The sequence below is a fragment of the Gallus gallus genome, chromosome 12 (assembly GCF_016699485.2).
Source record: "Gallus gallus isolate bGalGal1 chromosome 12, bGalGal1.mat.broiler.GRCg7b, whole genome shotgun sequence".
NCBI lineage: Eukaryota > Metazoa > Chordata > Aves > Galliformes > Phasianidae > Gallus > Gallus gallus.
Window position 1 is genome coordinate 1,171,768 of NC_052543.1, and position 18,655 is coordinate 1,190,422.

General features: G+C 52.1%; 1 protein-coding gene across 3 annotated transcripts; it reads left to right on the forward strand.

The window, feature by feature from the left end:
- Nucleotides 1-1,201: 1,201 nt before the first annotated feature.
- On the forward strand, nt 1,202-16,668 carry LOC107056868 (proline-rich protein 36-like). 3 transcript variants are annotated; one of them, XM_040646441.2, is made up of 5 exons: nt 1,202-1,733; nt 1,943-2,656; nt 2,695-3,101; nt 3,314-3,413; nt 3,708-4,031. In XM_040646441.2, the coding sequence occupies exons 1-2, from the start codon at nt 1,455-1,457 to the stop codon at nt 2,609-2,611; spliced, it is 948 nt and encodes a 315-aa protein (XP_040502375.1). In that variant the 5' UTR covers nt 1,202-1,454; the 3' UTR covers nt 2,612-2,656; nt 2,695-3,101; nt 3,314-3,413; nt 3,708-4,031. The 3 variants fall into 3 exon arrangements, with proteins under 3 accessions (XP_040502375.1, XP_040502374.1, XP_040502373.1); XM_040646440.2 differs by lacking the exons at nt 3,314-3,413; nt 3,708-4,031 and adding exons at nt 15,951-16,050; nt 16,345-16,668 and having other exon boundaries at nt 1,943-3,101; XM_040646439.2 differs by having other exon boundaries at nt 1,943-3,101.
- Nucleotides 16,669-18,655: the final 1,987 nt, after the last annotated feature.

Consider the following 18,655-nt stretch of genomic DNA (forward strand, 5'->3'; position numbering starts at 1 on the left):
AGGACAAGTCAGGATGACACCAACTGGAAGGAAGATTTACGGAACTTGCTTACTAGCTGGCTACCAAATCTAGGACGGTTAAAGCAGCTCTTCCTAGTTTGTATCATCTTAGTACTGATTGTTGGTTTTACCCATGTGATGATAAAGTGCTCTGCCTGCCTGTGCCGAAATACAAGAAAAGAATACGAGATATGGAAGAAACATGAGCTAAGGCAAAAGGTGGAAACTGGGACCTATTTTGGGACACAAAGAATAGATTAGAGAATCTAGCAGGTAGAAGTCCTGCTAGATTATAGACAAGGGGGGAATTGAAGGGCAAAATCGGGTCCCTGCAGTATAGAAAGAAGGGCTTCATAGCAGGAAAAGAGAAAGCAGCTTCACAAGGTAGACATAAGGGGCAAATAGAGATAGTTTACGTAGAGAGTATTAGAAAACAAGGGATTCCAAGCACTTTCACAGGCGCTAGGTCCAGAATAACAAGGAGAATGAAGGCCATAAGGATAAGGACCGGAGAACAGCTCGAAAACAGAACAGCTGCGCATAAGCCAGCCAAGGGGGTGGGGGGAGCGGCACCTGGCTAAGTGGGGGATGCCAAAGCATCGCCTTGGAAGCCTTAGGAACCAACAGCAACGAGGGCCTGCAGCCATCTGAGCCCAGGCTAGGACCTGCCTTCTCACGGCGCAGCAGGGCAGGCTGCGGGCACTGCTGGGCACAGATCCCAAGCAGAATGCAACCGCTTCAGGAAGCGGTGTCGGACATTCTCACGGGCTGCACCGGGCAGAGCAGAGCAGAGCAGAGCGGGACGGTCCTTTCCTGGGGAGTGCTGGGCCGGATGCGCCCCAGGGTACGGTTGGCCCTTTGGGCTGTCGGGGCACGCTGCCGGCTCAGATGCAACTTGCCGTTCACCAGAACCCCCAGAGCCCTTTTGGGGGGCTGCTCTGCAGCCTCCCCTCCCGCAGGGTGTGCACAGAGCCAGGGCTGTCCCATCCCAGAAGCAGAATCCACCACTTGCTCTCCTTAACTTCAGATCAACTGCGCCGTTGCCCAGCCCTCCAATTTGTCAGCATCTCTCTGCAGCGCCTCCCAGTTGAGCGTTGTTTGCTGATGGTACTGCAATGACATTTAATCAAAAATCCCAGGCAACACTGACAGGCATTCCTCGTAATGAGAACCCCTTTAATATCGTTAGCACAAAACGGAGAACCACAGGATGTCCTCCGCCAGAAGCGCCGTCGGTGCCCGACGCGACCCCCGGCTCCACGCGGCACCACCGCGCACCGCAACCCCGCGGCTGAGAGCGGCGTCCAACGCTCCTCGAGCTCCGGCAGCGCGGGGCCGCGGTGGGCGCGTGGGGCTGAGCGGCCGTTGCGCTCCTCGCGGCGGGGGCGGTTGGAACCCGGAGCCAGTCGGGAGCCGCGGGCAGCCGGCAGGACGCGACCCGGCCGCTCCGCACCATGCCAGCCCGCCGCCGGCACACGCGGAGCCGAGGCCCGGCGAAGGAGCCGTCCGCGGCACGAACGCCGCCCGCCCGGGAAGCGGAGGGGCCGTCCGAGGCCTCGGGGGCCGCTTCGCCCTTCGCCGAGGGCCGCGGCACGCAGACGGGCGGTCGCCTTCGGCGCGGGGAGAGCCGGCGCGGAGCCGACGACCGCTCGGCCTTCGGCGTGCCCGGCAAACGCCGCAGGAGGGCGGAGAGCGCCCGGCGAGGAGAGGACGCGCCTTCCGCGCACGGCGAGGTACGGCCGTGTCTGTACGCGGCCCGGCGCCCGGAAGGTTCTCCTGGCGGCGAGGGGCGAGCCGGGAGAGGAGCCCGGGCAGCGGAGGAGCCGAGGGCTCTCCGTGCCGCGACGCGACGCGACGCGACGCGACGCGCGGTCCCGCTTCTCCTCCTCGTTCTCCCCCTCGACCCGGTGCCGACCGACTCCGCTCTCCGCGTTTCTTGCAGCTCCTCCTCCGCCGTCCCGCCGACTCCAGCGGCGATGCCCGCCCGCGCCTCCGCGGCCGAGGAAGAGCCGGGCCGAAGAGGAGAGCCCCGGCCGACGCCGCCCGTCCGCCGCCACGAGCGGCCGCTGCCGCCCTGCCGGCCCCCGCTGCAGCAGCACGCGGCGACACGTGGCGGCTCCTGGCGCCCTGCCCGCTGCCGCCACCCACCGCCCGCATCGCGCCCGTCCGCACGGTGTTCTCACCGTGCCACCTGCGGCCTCTCACGGCGCCCAACCTCGCGCCGTGCCCACCGCCGCTGCGGGCTCCCTGGGCCGCCCTGCCTGCCCTTGCCACCCCTGGCTGGCAGTGCCCGTGCTGCTGGGGCCGGTGGTGGCTGCAGCCCCTCTGGCCGTGCTGCAGCCCCTGGCTTCCTTGGCTGCAGCCCCTCCTCTGGCCGTGCTGCAGCCCCTGGCTTCCTTGGCTGCAGCCCCTCCTCTGGCCGTGCTGCAGCCCCCGGCTTCCTTCGCAGCCGCCAGCAGCCCCCAGCAGCCCCGCCTACCAGCAGGGAGATCACGGGCTGGCAGCCCAGAGAGGGCAGTGTGAGGGACGGGAGGAGAGCAGCCCCGGGGGGGATCAGGGGCCGGTAGAAATAGATGATGAAGAAGAGGATATAGAGATAGTTGTTGTATAGATAGATAGTGGGTAGCATGGTAGTAGATAGTTGATAGCGACGTAGATAGTTAGTGGGTAGCATAATAGTTGGTAGCGACGTAGATAGTGAGATAGATAGCTGATGGTTGTATACAGGTAGTGAACAGATAGCAGATAGCTAGGGGTTATTGGTAGAGAGTTAGTTTATGGATAGCAAAGTAGTTAGCAGCAAGCAACAGTTAGTAGTGATGTAGTTAGATCATAGCCAGATAGCTGATAGGGGGATGCAGGATAGAATGACGGGTGACTGGGAGACAGTTAGTTTATAGAGTATGATATAGAACGTTACTAAAAAGAATCTCTGTTTCAGATGAACCTCTGCATCCTGGGACACCACTCTCCCCTCCAGTACGATGAAGACCAACGCCTGATGCTGCTCCATCACCAGCAGAAGAACAGCAGCTCTGCAGAGACCCGTCCTGCCAGCAGAGCATCACGGAGAAGAAGACGCGCCTTCTGCTCACAGGAAGGTACTCGTGCTGCAGCCGCCTCCCTGGCAGCCCCAGCAGCCCCGCACTGCCCCGCTTGCAGCTGCGGCCCCACCAGGGCAGCTGCAGGTGATGGGCTGGCAGCCCAGTGCGGGCTGTGCGAGGGGCAGGGGGAGGGCAGCCCTGGGGCTGTGGGGGGCTGATGGCAGTGGATAGGGAAATAGCGGACGGCAAGGCAGTTCTTGTCTTGACAGTACGTGAACTGCAAGGGAGTTGAAGAACAGCGGCTCTTGGAAGCGTGACCTGCTGGAAGATCGTCGGGGAGAAGAGGACGCGCCTTCTGCGCCGAGGGAGGTATGTCAGTGTCCGTGCTCGTGGCCCAGCACACAGAACGTTCCTGGCTGGGAGGGGTGTGCCCATGAGATAAGGCAGGGCAGTGGAGGAGCTGAAGATGACGGGAAATGTTCTGCATCTGCGTTTCCAGTTTCAAAATGCTTTAGCCTGAGTTGGAGGTCGGAACCAAACGACAGACCTGTTCATACACAGCTTTCTCTTTTGCAGTTCAAAGTCTTTCTTCCCTTCTCTTTGTGATTGTCCCTCTTGACCTGGTGGGAACCAACTCTTCTCTTTTGCATTTGTTTTGCTCAGCCTTCTCCTGTCATCCGACCTTCAAGGAGACGATGCTCAGCTGCTCCGGAACAGCCACGGAGGAAACGGACGGAAGAGGAGAGCCCAGATGACTGCGCCCGTGTGAACTGCCATGCAGAGACTGAATGCAGAGACTGAGCCAGCGAACAGCGGAGTAGATAGCATAGAGAGTTAGTTAACACTAAAATGTATTAGCATAGCATAGTGCAGTTGTCAAATAGCTTTGTAAATAAATAGACTTTGTTCGTATCCTTATCTTGTGTTGTGTAAAATGATGGGGATGGGTAGTCTGATACTTCAGGAAATAAATGATTTGGAAACGTATTTTTTCTGTTGTTGTGGTTTTTTGGGGGAGGGGTAGGGGGGTGGGCAGGAGGGGCTTTCAGTGAAATCCTGGACTGAATTTACAGTTTGTGTCACACAAGGAAGTAGAAACACCTGTTCTAACATTAGCTTGACCATTGTTCATGGCTGTCCAGCTCTGGATTCTCATCCACAGGGAGGTGCTGGGTTCCCATTGCAGAGCTGGGAGCCCCAGCACAGCCAAGGGAAGCTCAGTGCGCCCCTCTGCAGAAGCACGTGTCTGCTGGAGACTGCAGGGGTGCTGCTGCTCTCTGTGTAGTCAGTGCCAACAGCTTGTCCTTCACGTGCTGAGTGAGAAGCCTGCTAATCTCGCATTACTTGTACTCTTGTCTAAATCTGATTTTTACAACCATTATGCTAGAACAAATAGGATTAACCCAATGGTGGAATATTACTCGAGCTTCACACCAGTCAGTGTCACTTGCAAACTGTTTGTAACCACTTCCAGCTGCACCAGAGCACAGAACTGTGCTCTGTATTTCTCCCCATGCTTTTGTCACTTGCATTTGTGTGACGTGGAGCTCTGGTTTTGACAAAGGCAGAAGGAATCATAGCAGTTTTTGCCTTTCAACAGGTCTGCCTGCGTTGGGATTGTAGGTACTCCTTAGTGACCCTGCCCAAGCTTACATACCAAAAGGCAAGGGCTGCACACCAACGTTTGTTTGTAGAAATTTGATGTTGGACAGTTGCAGAATTATTTGCAAGGTTTGCTATGTACTGCAGAAGAGCAGCAAATAAGTCAAAGCAGAAGGATAAGCTGCACTATTCGACAGCCCATTTGTTCTATTTGACCAGTTAGAACGTAAAGCCATTTCAGCAGAAAGCACAGTTTAAGTCAGGTAGCATAAATGCACTTACTTCAGCAGAACAAAATACAACTCCTGGATATTTATTGCCATTTTGAGGATGTTAACGAAGAAAACAAACAACGATAAACCACAACGCTCCTTTTTGAAGAACCAGATCCCAACCGTCACGTTTCCATTGGCTCTCTGTGAATTGGTGTTGCTGCACTGGGAGGAAATCCCGATATACCCCAACAGACGGCAGGGAAGAAAACCAACAGCTGTCCCTTCAGCACCGGGCAGCCCCTGCACAGCGCCTGGCAGTGCGGGGCACAGTGGTACAGACAAAAACTCACAAGAAATACCTTGAGTAGAACAACCAGTGCTACGATAGGCATTTCTGTGGTCGTGTAATGTAAGTATTCCCAGGAAGACACGCTGGTGGGTACAAGACAGAAAAGTGACCCAAAAAAGCCATACAACAAATGCATCCTCCCACAGTGCTTCTGTTTGCTGCAAGGAGCGCATGGCTGGATATGTATAAATCACAGCCCTAATGGGAAACCTGTCCTACCCGGGCTCCATGACTTTAGGAAGGATATCGTCGGTGCTGTTGTGGGGCAGGGAAAGAGCAGCCCTGGGTGACAAGGGCTGAGAGTCGGTGGATGACAGGATAAATAAATAGATAGGGGATGGTGGGATAGATATGATGCTGCTGCAGTAGTTCTCAGTGCAGGCTGTGACGATGAGAAGGCCAGCTGTTGCAGGGAGGTGAAAGGAAGAGCTATTAGACAACTAAAGGATTGCCACTTTATTTTCTATTGTTCTCTAACCTGGGAATTAACCAAAAAAGTTCCCTGGCCAACAAAACCAAAGATTTTCTCATGACGGGGCCTGGACTTCACAGCTACAGAAGAGAAAAGGACCGCAACACCTTCTGTAGAAGTTGCCATAAAATGAATTCCAGAATTACCAAAACAGTGGTCAGAATCTCTTCCTTCTTCATGGCACAGCAGCAACACAGCACCCCAGGAACTGTAATTCTGGGGTCAATTCCTCTGATTCACATCGGGCACTGCTTTCGAAAACAAGGCTGCAGAGTGTGTTCCTGTGTCACTCATCCATCACCTCTGATCAAACATCCGTGCCTTCACTGACCCACTTAAAAACATGAATGTAATAGCTGAGCTTCCTTTAAAAAGAATAATCCTGTAGTTTGTACTTGTGCTCCTCCTATAACACTAACACAACTAACAGGTATTAAAGCAAGAGTTCCACCTTCTCATACCAGCAACAACCACCCTTGAACATTATGTTCCTTACACCCTACATTTCATAGAACCATAGAGCAGCTTGGGTTGGAAGGGACCTCAAGGATCATGAAGCTCCAACACCCTGCCACAGGCAGGCCCACCAACCTCCACATTTAATACCACACCAGGCTGCCCAGGGCCCCTTCAACACCTCCAGGGGTGGACGGGGCATCCACAGCCTCTCTGGGCAGCTGTTCCACCACCTCACCACTCCCATAGTAAAGAACTTCCCCCTGACATCCAACCTAAATCTTCCCTCCTTCAACTTAAAACCATTTTGCTTTTGCTTCATGTAAATTCACTGTCCATGTGAACTCATCAGATGACAAAATGAGCAGAGCTGTAGCTGATTCCAAGGTGAAAGGAAAGGTAATCTCACTGCACATGCTGACGTGGCCGACGGCTTGCTCAGAGCCACTGTTGCTTTTGGCTTTAAGAAATACTGCTGTCTCCTTCTTCTGCCACATTGGTTGAAGGTGGCTTCTGCCTTGGCACAGCATCCAAAACCGTCCCAAGATCCATAATGGGGTTTGCTACCAAGTGCTATCTTACACTCCTCTTACCAAGGTTTACACAGCATTTTGCTGTTCTGTATTACAAGAACAGTGATTGCTTCTGCAGCCAATTACCTGTGTTAAAATGGAGCAGTAGGGGCAGAAATGCATCACTTGATGTTATAACACATTTTAATTAGGTTTTCAGCCCTCATCATTGAGGAGGATATCAGCTTTCCCTGCACCTTGTAAATGCCACTATAAACAAGCAACATTTTGTTGCATAAGCAATGTATGCAGTTTTTTCTTTTTCTCTTTCGAGGTGGACTCTGACAGCTTGGCAGCTTCTTCCAGCTGCAGAAGGGGTTGCTGTCTGCCCAGATGGATCCCCCAGCTCTGACAGGACGGAGCCGCCTTCCTGCAAGGAGAGCTTTTTGCAAGACATAACACCAGCAGGGAAGGCAGAGTGTCACATCCCTTTGCACTGACCTCCTTGGGAAGCAGTCTTCTCTTCTTCCTGCCTGTGCAGCCTCAGCGTGTCCCCATTCTGCCCCTTCCTCAGCCCTAGCTAACACAGCCCGCCTCCCCTCCGGTCAGGAAAGCATTGCACAGAACCTGCAGATCTTCCCCATCCAGACCGCGATTCTCAATTATCATTCCCATAACCTGCCCCACTTTTTTGGGATCTTCCCTATCAGTTCCCAACATTTCCTTCCATGTCATTACATCTGAAGTAGAAAAACATTCTTGATCATCTACTGGAGTTCCCTCTGGGCCCACCACTTCTCTTCAAATGGCTTGAACTGCTGCTCTTCCCCCTCTGGTCCTTACAGCCATTGGGTTGAAATGTTCTTCTGGCTGTTCCTCTTGGACTTCTTACTCCCCTTTTCCTCACTGCCCGACCTACCACAGTGGGTAACAGGAGCTCTATGTTCTCCTTTCTCTCTCCTCTGCCTCCATCATCTTACATCTTTTACCTACACTACATGCTGAACAACATCACTGTATTGTAGACATTGCCCTCTATTTTTCCAAAGCCAAAACATTTGTGTCCGTGGACACTAACCCACATTTCTGACATCTTTCATCACCATTTCTTAATTCAAGGAGCAAATCCGCACACAGCGCTTCATCCCATTTTCCTTCTCTGCTATAAGATAACATTAATTGCAAAATGGCATCACAGAGAACCATTTACTAGCCATTTTCCTTGATCTTCCCAAATACACACTGGACACCAGAGATTGCAATATGTTATCAGTTTCCTTCAAGCTACGAGGCCTCCCTGCGACTTCCCTCAATATCCCACAACGCAGTCATTTGGGGAACTTTGTCCCCCGTGGATTGTACATTACCCAGCTTACTGATCAGCAAAACAATAATACCCTTAAGTCAAATGAACCAACCTCCCCAAACTCCAGTCATCACTGTGATAGCGTGCAGGAAAATACCAACATGCCGACTTTAAGGCATCAATCTCCCCAGTTCCTGCTTATGACATTACAATATCGCTCCACTGGATACTGAACAGCTCCTCAGCACCCGCAAGGTGGGAAATCTCCACAAATCAACGGCATGGAGTTTTTACACTCTCTGCATGCTCGCCCAACACTGAAGTCACACCTACCTGTTGCCTGTTTGTAGGCCTATGGAAGTATGAGGTTACAGAACATACGGGAATCTTCTGCACTTGCATGGGGGTCTTTGGTCATCTTTGGTGGTCATCTGGGGAGATATCACACTCCTGGATTACCCAGGTTTGGGCAGGGGGACACTCAGTCTCTTCTAACCAGTTGCTGTTTTGGACACGTGCCTCATCACAAGGATGTCTGTCCCTGCTTCTTATTAATGGCAGCCTTGGATCTTTGAAGAGAAACACCTTGTCTCGGGAAGGCTGATTATCCTGCATAAGCAGGACATCTGGAACATAAAGCAGAGCTTCAACCTTGACCAAAATTGAATGAGACACCATTCAGGGAAGGGACGGGGATTGCCAGAACTGAAGGGCAAAATCAGGTCCCTGCAGTATAGAAAGAAGGGCTTCATAGCAGGAAAAGAGAAAGCAGCTTCACAAGGTAGACATAAGGGGCAAATAGAGATAGTTTATGTAGAGAGTATTAGAAAACAAGGGATTCCAAGCACTTTCACGGGCTGAGAAAATCAGTAGGAATACATAAATTCTTGTACATGCCACGTTGTCCAAAACCATTACTCTGGCAAGACTTATTAGAACAAAATGGATGCAGAGATTAAATTCAATAAAACTGGAGCTAAGGGTCAAACAACATTAACTGATTGAAAATTGTAAGTCTGGCTTTAACACAAACTGGGAAAAACAGTGGTGTACCCCCAGAAGTTACAGAAATCTTAAATAAAGTATGCTTAGGAGTGTGGGTACCAGGGATACCTGGTAGAGACAAAATGCAGCCCCAAGATAAAAGCAAGAGCTAGGGCCAGCCTAGTCAGGGTAAAGCAGTGCCCTTTGAGGATATGCAACTGTAGAAGGATAAAATAGATCACTTTTGGATTTTGGATTACTAACTGAATGTGAATCCAAGTACAATATTCCAATCTTGCCGATGAAAAATTGGATAGCAAGTGCTATCGTTTAGTACAAGATTGGAGGGCAAGTAATAGTTGACTGTATGTAATAGTTGAATGTATGCACTCCGTGGTGGCAAATCCATACACTTTAGGAACTAAGTTAGGGAATGAGTAGCTGGAGTTTACCTTCTGGATTTGAAGGATGCCTTTTCTGCCTGGTTTGGCCAAAGGAAGCCTAAGGTTATTTGCCATTGAATAGGAGAGCCTCAATTCAGGACAAAAAGACTCAGTTCACCTGGACAGTGTTACCCAGGGTTGTGAGGACAGTCCAGTGAATTTTGAGAACTGGTCAACTCGTGAGCCGGAGATTTGGGTTCCTCCATCCCACAGTGGAACTTTACTGCAGCACGTGGATGCCACAGAAACAAAGAGGACTGTGTGCAATGGACTGTGAGTGTGCTGAATTTCTCTGTTAAAATGATTATCAAGTTTCTCAACAGGAGGCACAAATAACTCAACAGCAAGTGACCTATCTGGGATAGGAGATTACAGCCGGACTTGGAACCTTAAGGACTGCCAGGAGAGAAGCCATCTGCCAAACCCCTGAGCCACAAAGTGCCGAGGAACTCCATACATTCTCAGGAATGACAGCAGGGTGCCAACTGTGGATACACGGCTACGGACTGCTGGTAAAGCCCCTTCATGAAGTAAGTAAGAGATGGCCAGAGTGGTTGAGGGCGGTGGCTGCACCAGTGCTCAATATTCAAGAACCTGGTAAATTTACACTAGGCCAAAGAATAACAGTTTTAATATCTGATACAGTGTCTACTGTATTGGAGGTAAAAGAGGGCATTGGCTCTCACCCCCAGAGGTTCCTGAAATACCAGGCCATCCTGGTGCAGCAGGATGATGCAGAAATAACTGCAACTAATATTGTCAACCCAGCATCTTTCCTTAGCGGAACTCCTGGAGAACCAGTATTGACTGCTTTGAAACAACTGTGGCTATGGACTGCTGCCAGTCGGACCTGAAAGGTGAATCCTTAGAAGATGCAGAAGACACCTGGGTTACTGATGGAAGCAGCTTTGTGAGACAAGGAAACCGTAAGGCAGGATATGCAGTAACTGCTACTGACAAGGTCATCGAAGCACAACCATTACCTGTGGGGACCTTCGTTCAGAAGGCTGAAATAACTGCCTCGACAAGAGCCTGAAATATATGGACAGATGCTAATTATGTATTTGGGATGCTACACGCTCATAGCACCATCTGAAAAGAGCAAGGAATGCTCACACACAAGGAAAACAGCATAATGTAAATCTATCAAAGAGCGTGGCTATTATACATTGTAAAGAACATCAGGAAGGGAACACTGTACCGGAAACTGGGGATAAGATGGTGGATCAGGTGGCAGAACAGGCAGTTGAAGAGGGCTTTAATTCCAGACGGTAAACTTAAAATTTCTGAACCTGAGTCAAAACCCGTAAAATATTTTAAAGAGGATAGCAATCTAATTAATGATTTAGAAGGAAGAGAGCAGGCTGACAGATGGACATGTTGTTTTGCCCTTTGGTATTTTATAGAAATTGGTTCTAAGGGAGGATAAGAAAATGTATTGGGCAAACGGACAGTACAAAGTACGATCCTAGTACCAGGAAAGGGGTTCAAGTGGGCCTGTTGGGAAAGGGAACCTTCCAGGGCAACAGTGACAAATTGATTTCTTGAAACTCGCAAGAAAAGGGGGGCATCGCTGTATGTTGGTACTAACTGATACCTTTTTGGGATGGCCAGAGGTATTTCTCTGTAGGACTAATAAGGCTCGGGAAGTAACGAAAATGCTGTTACATGCTGTTAATTCCAAGGTTCGGGGCTCCTGTAGCAACCTCATCAGATCGAGGCCCACATTTTTGCCAAGGTGGTCCAAAAAATAAGCACATTATTGGGAATTGATTGGCAATTGCACAAACCTTATAGACTGCAGTCAAGCAGACAGGTGGAAAAATGAATCACCTGATCAAATTACAGATAGTAAAACTTGGCCAAGAGGCTGGGATTCACTGGCCGCCGGTACTGCCTTTGGCACTTCTGAGAATTCAGACTAAACCCCGAAGCAAGGATGGATTAAGCCCACATGAGATTCTTTATGGGCGACCTTATACTGTACAAAAGGAAATCTCTATGCAGGTGGGGGATAAGGTGTTGAGTGAATATATGGTCAGCTTGGCAAAGCAATTAAAGAAAACTGAACAAGCAGTATTCGGTGCCAGGGCACGAGGCCTAGATGATCCAGTGCATGATGTATTGCCAGGCGACTATGTTTATGTTAAACCTCTCTCTCAGATTCACCTCTGGAATCAAAGTGGGAAGGACCCTACCAAATTCTCCTGACCACCCATACCACTGCCAAGGTAGAGGGACTTACACCGTGGATACGTCATACCTGCCTGAAGAAAGCACCGGGACCACAGAGAACAGCAGAATAGAGCGGACCACTGAAAATCAGGATCCAAAAGCATGCATAAGATTTTGATAATAGTCAGCATGATTGGAGCAGTAGTCACAGCTTGACAAGAGAATAGCTGCTTAAAAATAACTGATAAAATTGGCCAGGCTCTCAACAAATCTTGTTGGATATGCACTGCCTTCCCCAGAGGGGAGGGAAAGGTGCCTTTTTATGGGATAGTGGCACTAAATTGGACAATTCCAGATTGGGTAGAGCACGGAAAGTGTAAGTTTGGGATAGAAGACAAGTCACAAAAGGGACCTAAGTTTGATTTACGAGATATTAACTTTACTAGATCTATCTTTGTAGACAGAAAAACTGAGAAAGAGTCATATTGGGCCTCAGATAAGAACATACTCGGAATAGTAGGGATGGGAGCGTCACTCACTCATCAGGAAAACATGGCCAGGCCATTTAAGTTACCTCATGGATACCGGTGGCTATGTGGAGACGGCCAGGCACGAAAGGCATTACCTTTAAATTGGACAAGGACTTGCACTACAGGATACTTAATACCCCAGACCACGGTGCATGAGGAAATCCCTTGGGGACTCCTGAGAACCCCTTGAATTAGAACTAAGCATACATACAACCCCCTAGCTATATATAACAAGGGATACCACAGTTTTCTGAGAGCTGAGAGCTCTTATCCCAGCTCTAGGAGTTATCCAGCTAGAAAAAGCTATAGTAAATATCTCTGCAACTCTGGAAATCATGGAGAGTGCCACAACAGATGCACTACGGGCAATCCAAGAAGAGGTATCCTCCTTATCCAAAGTAGTACTCCAAAATAGGATGGCATTAGACCTATTAACAGCCAAGGAAGGAGGGGTATGCACAATAATAAATCAGAGTTGCTGTGCTTACATCAGTAGGGATTTAAGAACTGAAACAGATTTAAGGAAAATTTGAGAACAGACAAAAGTCCTACATAGGACAAGTCAGGATGACACCAACTGGAAGGAAGATTTACGGAACTTGCTTACTAGCTGGCTACCAAATCTAGGATGCTTAAAGCAGCTCTTCCTAGTTTGTATCATCTTAGTACTGATTGTTGGTTTTACCCATGTGATGATAAAGTGCTCTGCCTGCCTGTGCCGAAATACAAGAAAAGAATACGAGATATGGAAGAAACATGAGCTAAGGCAAAAGGTGGAAAGTGGGACCTATTTTGGGACACAAAGAATAGATTAGAGAATCCAGCAGGTAGAAGTCCTGCTAGATTATAGAAAAGGGGGGAATTGAAGGGCAAAATCGGGTCCCTGCAGTATAGAAAGAAGGGCTTCATAGCAGGAAAAGAGAAAGCAGCTTCACAAGGTAGACATAAGGGGCAAATAGAGATAGTTTACGTAGAGAGTATTAGAAAACAAGGGATTCCAAGCACTTTCACAGGCGCTAGGTCCAGAATAACAAGGAGAATGAAGGCCATAAGGATAAGGACCGGAGAACAGCTCGAAAACAGAACAGCTGCACATAAGCCAGCCAAGGGGATGGGGGGAGCGGCACCTGGCTAAGTGGGGGATGCCAAAGCAGCGCCTTGGAAGCCTTAGGAACCAACAGCAACGAGAGCCTGCAGCCATCTGAGCCCAGGCTAGGACCTGCCTTCTCACGGCGCAGCAGGGCAGGCTGCGGGCACTGCTGGGCACAGATCCCAAGCAGAATGCAACCGCTTCAGGAAGCGGTGTCCGACATTCTCACAGGCTGCACCGGGCAGAGCAGAGCAGAGCAGAGCAGAGTGGGACGGTCCTTTCCTGGGGAGTGCTGGGCCGATGCGCCCCAGGGTATGGTTGGCCCTTTGGGCTGTCGGGGCACGCTGCCGGCTCAGATGCAACTTGCCGTTCACCAGAACCCCCAGAGCCCTTTTGGGGCAGCTCTGCAGCCTCCCCTCCCGCAGGGTGTGCACAGAGCCACGGCTGTCCCATCCCAGCGGCAGAATCCACCACTTGCTCTCGTTATCTTCCTATCAACTGCGCAGTTGCCCAGCCCTCCAATTTGCCAGCATCTCTCTGCAGCGCCTCCCAGTTGAGTGTTGTTTGCAGATGGTACTGCAATGACATTTAATCCGAATTTGTGATCACATTTTTTAACGTGTATAAATCCCAGGCTACACTGACAGGCATTCCTCGTAATGAGAACCCCTTTAATATCGTTAGCACAAAACGGAGAACCACAGGATGCCCTCCGCCAGAAGCGCCGTCGGTGCCCGACGCGACCCCCGGCTCCACGCGGCACCACCGCGCACCGCAACCCCGCGGCTGAGAGCGGCGTCCAACGCTCCTCGAGCTCCGGCAGCGCGGGGCCGCGGTGGGCGCGTGGGGCTGAGCGGCCGTTGCGCTCCTCGCGGCGGGGGCGGTTGGAACCCGGAGCCAGTCGGGAGCCGCGGGCAGCCGGCAGGACGCGACCCGGCCGCTCCGCACCATGCCAGCCCGCCGCCGGCACACGCGGAGCCGAGGCCCGGCGAAGGAGCCGTCCGCGGCACGAACGCCGCCCGCCCGGGAAGCGGAGGGGCCGTCCGAGGCCTCGGGGGCCGCTTCGCCCTTCGCCGAGGGCCGCGGCACGCAGACGGGCGGTCGCCTTCGGCGCGGGGAGAGCCGGCGCGGAGCCAACGACCGCTCGGCCTTCGGCGTGCCCGGCAAACGCCGCAGGAGGGCGGAGAGCGCCCGGCGAGGAGAGGACGCGCCTTCCGCGCACGGCGAGGTACGGCCGTGTCTGTACGCGGCCCGGCGCCCGGAAGGTTCTCCTGGCGGCGAGGGGCGAGCCGGGAGAGGAGCCCGGGCAGCGGAGGAGCCGAGGGCTCTCCGTGCCGCGACGCGACGCGACGCGACGCGCGGTCCCGCTTCTCCTCCTCGTTCTCCCCCTCGACCCGGTGCCGACCGACTCCGCTCTCCGCGTTTCTTGCAGCTCCTCCTCCGCCGTCCCGCCGACTCCAGCGGCGATGCCCGCCCGCGCCTCCGCGGCCGAGGAAGAGCCGGGCCGAAGAGGAGAGCCCCGGCCGACGCCGCCCGTCCGCCGCCACGAGCGGCCGCTGCCGCCCTGCCGGCCCCCGCTGCAGCAGCACGCGGCGACACGTGGCGGCTCCTGGCGCCCTGCCCGCTGCCGCCACCCACCGCCCGCATCGCGCCCGTCCGCACGGTGTTCTCACCGTGCCACCTGCGGCCTCTCACGGCGCCCAACCTCGCGCCGTGCCCACCGCCGCTGCGGGCTCCCTGGGCCGCCCTGCCTGCCCTTGCCACCCCTGGCTGGCAGTGCCCGTGCTGCTGGGGCCGGTGGTGGCTGCAGCCCCTCTGGCCGTGCTGCAGCCCCTGGCTTCCTTGGCTGCAGCCCCTCCTCTGGCCGTGCTGCAGCCCCCGGCTTCCTTCGCAGCCGCCAGCAGCCCCCAGCAGCCCCGCCTACCAGCAGGGAGATCACGGGCTGGCAGCCCAGAGCGGGCAGTGTGAGGGACGGGAGGAGAGCAGCCCCGGGAGGGATCAGGGGCCGGTAGATGTAGATGAGGAATGTGAGGAGATAGAGATAGTTGTTGTATAGATAGATAGTGGGTAGTATGGTAGTTGGTAGCAACGTAGATTAGTTGATAGTGACGTAGATTACTTGATAGTGATGTAGATTAGTTGATAGCGACGTAGATAGTGAGATAGATAGTTGATGGTGGTACAGGTAGTGAACAGTTAGCAGATAGCTAGGTGGGTTATTGGTAGTGAGGTAGATTGTGGATAGCAAGGTAGTTAGCAGCAGGCAAGAGTTAGTAGTGATGTAGTTAGATCATAGCCAGATAGCTGATAGGGGGATGCAGGATAGAAAGATGGGTGACTGGGAGGTAGTTAATTTATAGAGTACGATAGTGAAAGTTGCTGAAAAGAATCTCTGTTTCAGATGAGCCACTGCGCCCTGGGACACCACTCTCCCCTCAGTACGATGAAGACCAAAGCCTGATGCTGCCCCAGCGCTAGCAGAAGAACAGCAGCTCTGCAGAGACCCGTCCTGCCAGCAGAGCATCACGGAGAAGAAGACGCGCCTTCTGCTCACAGGAAGGTACTCGTGCTGCAGCCGCCTCCCTGGCAGCCCCAGCAGCCCCGCACTGCCCCGCTTGCAGCTGCGGCCCCACCAGGGCAGCTGCAGGTGATGGGCTGGCAGCCCAGTGCGGGCTGTGCGAGGGGCAGGGGGAGGGCAGCCCTGGGGCTGTGGGGGGCTGATGGCAGTGGATAGGGAAATAGCGGACGGCAAGGCAGTTCTTGTCTTGACAGTTCGTGAACTGCAAGGGAGTTGAAGAACAGCGGCTCTTGGAAGCGCGACCTGCTGGAAGATCGTCGGGGAGAAGAGGACGCGCCTTCTGCGCCGAGGGAGGTATGTCAGTGTCTGTGCTCGTGGCCCAGCACACAGAACGTTCCTGGCTGGGAGGGGTGTGCCCATGAGATAAGGCAGGGCAGTGGAGGAGCTGAAGATGACGGGAAATGTTCTGCATCTGCGTTTCCAGTTTCAAAATGCTTTAGCCTGAGTTGGAGGTCGGAACCAAACGACAGACCTGTTCATACACAGCTTTCTCTTTTGCAGTTCAAAGTCTTTCTTCCCTTCTCTTTGTGATTGTCCCTCTTGACCTGGTGGCAACCAACTCTTCTCTTTTGCATTTGTTTTGCTCAGCCTTCTCCTGTCATCCGACCTTCAAGGAGACGGTGCTCAGCTGCTCCGGAACAGCCACGGAGGAAACGGACGGAAGAGGAGAGCCCAGATGACTGCGCCCGTGTGACCTTACATACAAAGACTGAATGCAGAGACTGAGCCAGCAAACAATGGAGTTGATAGCATAGAGAGTTAGTTAACACTAAAATGTATTAGTATAGCATAGTGTAGTTGTCAAATAGCTTTGTAAATAAATTCACTTTGTTCGTATCCTTATCTTGTGTTGTGTAAAATGATGGGGATGGGTAGTCTGATACTTCAGGAAATAAATGATTTGGAAACGTATTTTTTCTGTTGTTGTGGTTTTTTGGGGGAGGGGTATGAGGGTGGGGGGGAGGGGCTTTCAGTGAAATCCCGGACTGAATTTACAGTTTGTGTCAGACAAGGAAGTAGAAACACCTGTTCTAACATTAGTTTGACCGTTGTTCATGGCTGTCCAGCTCTGGATTCTCATCCACAGGGAGGTGCTGGGTTCCCATTGCAGAGCTGGGAGCCCCAGCACAGCCAAGGGAAGCTCAGTGCGCCCCTCTGCAGAAGCACGTGTCTGCTGGAGACTGCAGGGGTGCTGCTGCTCTCTGTGTAGTCAGTGCCAACAGCTTGTCCTTCACGTGCTGAGTGAGAAGCCTGCTAATCTCGCATTACTTGTACTCTTGTCTAAATCTGATTTTTACAACCATTATGCTAGAACAAATAGGATTAATCCAATGGTGGAATATTACTCGAGCTTCACACCAGTCAGTGTCACTTGCAAACTGTAACCATTTCCAGCTGCACCAGAGCACAGAACTGCGCTCTGTATTTCTCCCCATGCTTTTGTCACTTGCATTTGTGTGATGTGGAGCTCTGGTTTTGACAGAGGCAGAAGGAATCATAGCACTTTTTGCCTTTTAACAGGTCTGCCTGCGTTGGGATTGTAGGTACTCCTTAGTGACCCTGCCCAAGCTTACATACCTTTGTAAGGTTTGCTACGTACTGCAGAAGAGCAGCAAATAAGTCAAAGCAGAAGGATAAGCTGCACTATTCAACAGCCCGTTCGTTCTATTTGACCAGTTAGAACGTAAAGCCATTTAAGCAGAAAGCACAGTTTAAGTCAGGTAGCATAAATGCACTTACTTCAGCAGAACAAAATACAACTCCTGGATATTTGTTGCCATTTTGAGGATGTTAAAGAAGAAAACAAACAACGATAAACCACAACGCTCCTTTTTGAAGAACCACATCCCAACTGTCACGTTTCCATTGGCTCTCTGTGAATTGGTGTTGCTGCACTGGGAGGAAATCCCGATATACCCCAACAGACGGCAGGGAAGAAAACCAACAGCTGTCCCTTCAGCACCGGGCAGCCCCTGCACAGCGCCTGGCAGTGCCATAGGCAGCCCAAAGCACAGTGTGTGAATCGACACTGAAGGACACCGCTGGCAGGAAGTCAATGAGTGTGGGTATCTTCTGCCGCTCCCCAGGCACACAGCTCAGTAAGTTCACACGGAATAGGCTTCCATTGGACTTCTGGAGGGAGGTGTTCCCTGCTGTGGTCCTCTGAAACTATCGGTGTTGGACTTCAGAGCACCAGCAGAGAGCAGGTGATGACGTGGCTGCAGCTCCAGCGCATGGGTTTGTACTGTGCAGCCACTGCGTCTCAGAAACACTCCTTTGTGAATCTCTTCCTTCTTCATGGCACAGCAGCAACACAGCACCCCAGGAACTGTATCTCTGGGGTCAATTCCTCTGATTCACATCTGGCACTGCTTTGGAAAACAAGGCTGGAGAGTGTGTTCCTGTGTCACTCATCCATCACCTCTGATCAAACATCCGTGCCTTCACTGACCCACTTAAAAACATGATTGAAATAGCTGAGCTTCCTTTAAAAAGAATAATCCTGCAGGTTGTACTTGTGCTCCTCCCATTACACTAACACAACTAACAGGTGTTAAAGCAAGAGTTCCACCTTCTCATACCAGCAACAACCACCCTTGAACATTATGTTCCTTACACCCTACATTTCGTAGAACCGTAGAGCAGCTTGGGTTGGAAGGGACCTCAAGGATCATGAAGCTCCAACACCCTGCCACAGGCAGGGCCACCAACCTCCACACTTAATACCACACCAGGCTGCCCAGGGCCCCTTCAACACCTCCAGGGGAGGACATCCACAGCCTCTCTGGGCAGCTGTTCCACCACCTCACCACTCCCATAGTAAAGAACTTCCCCCTGACATCCAACCTAAATCTTCCCTCCTTCAACTTAAAACCATTTTGCTTTTGCTTCATGTAAA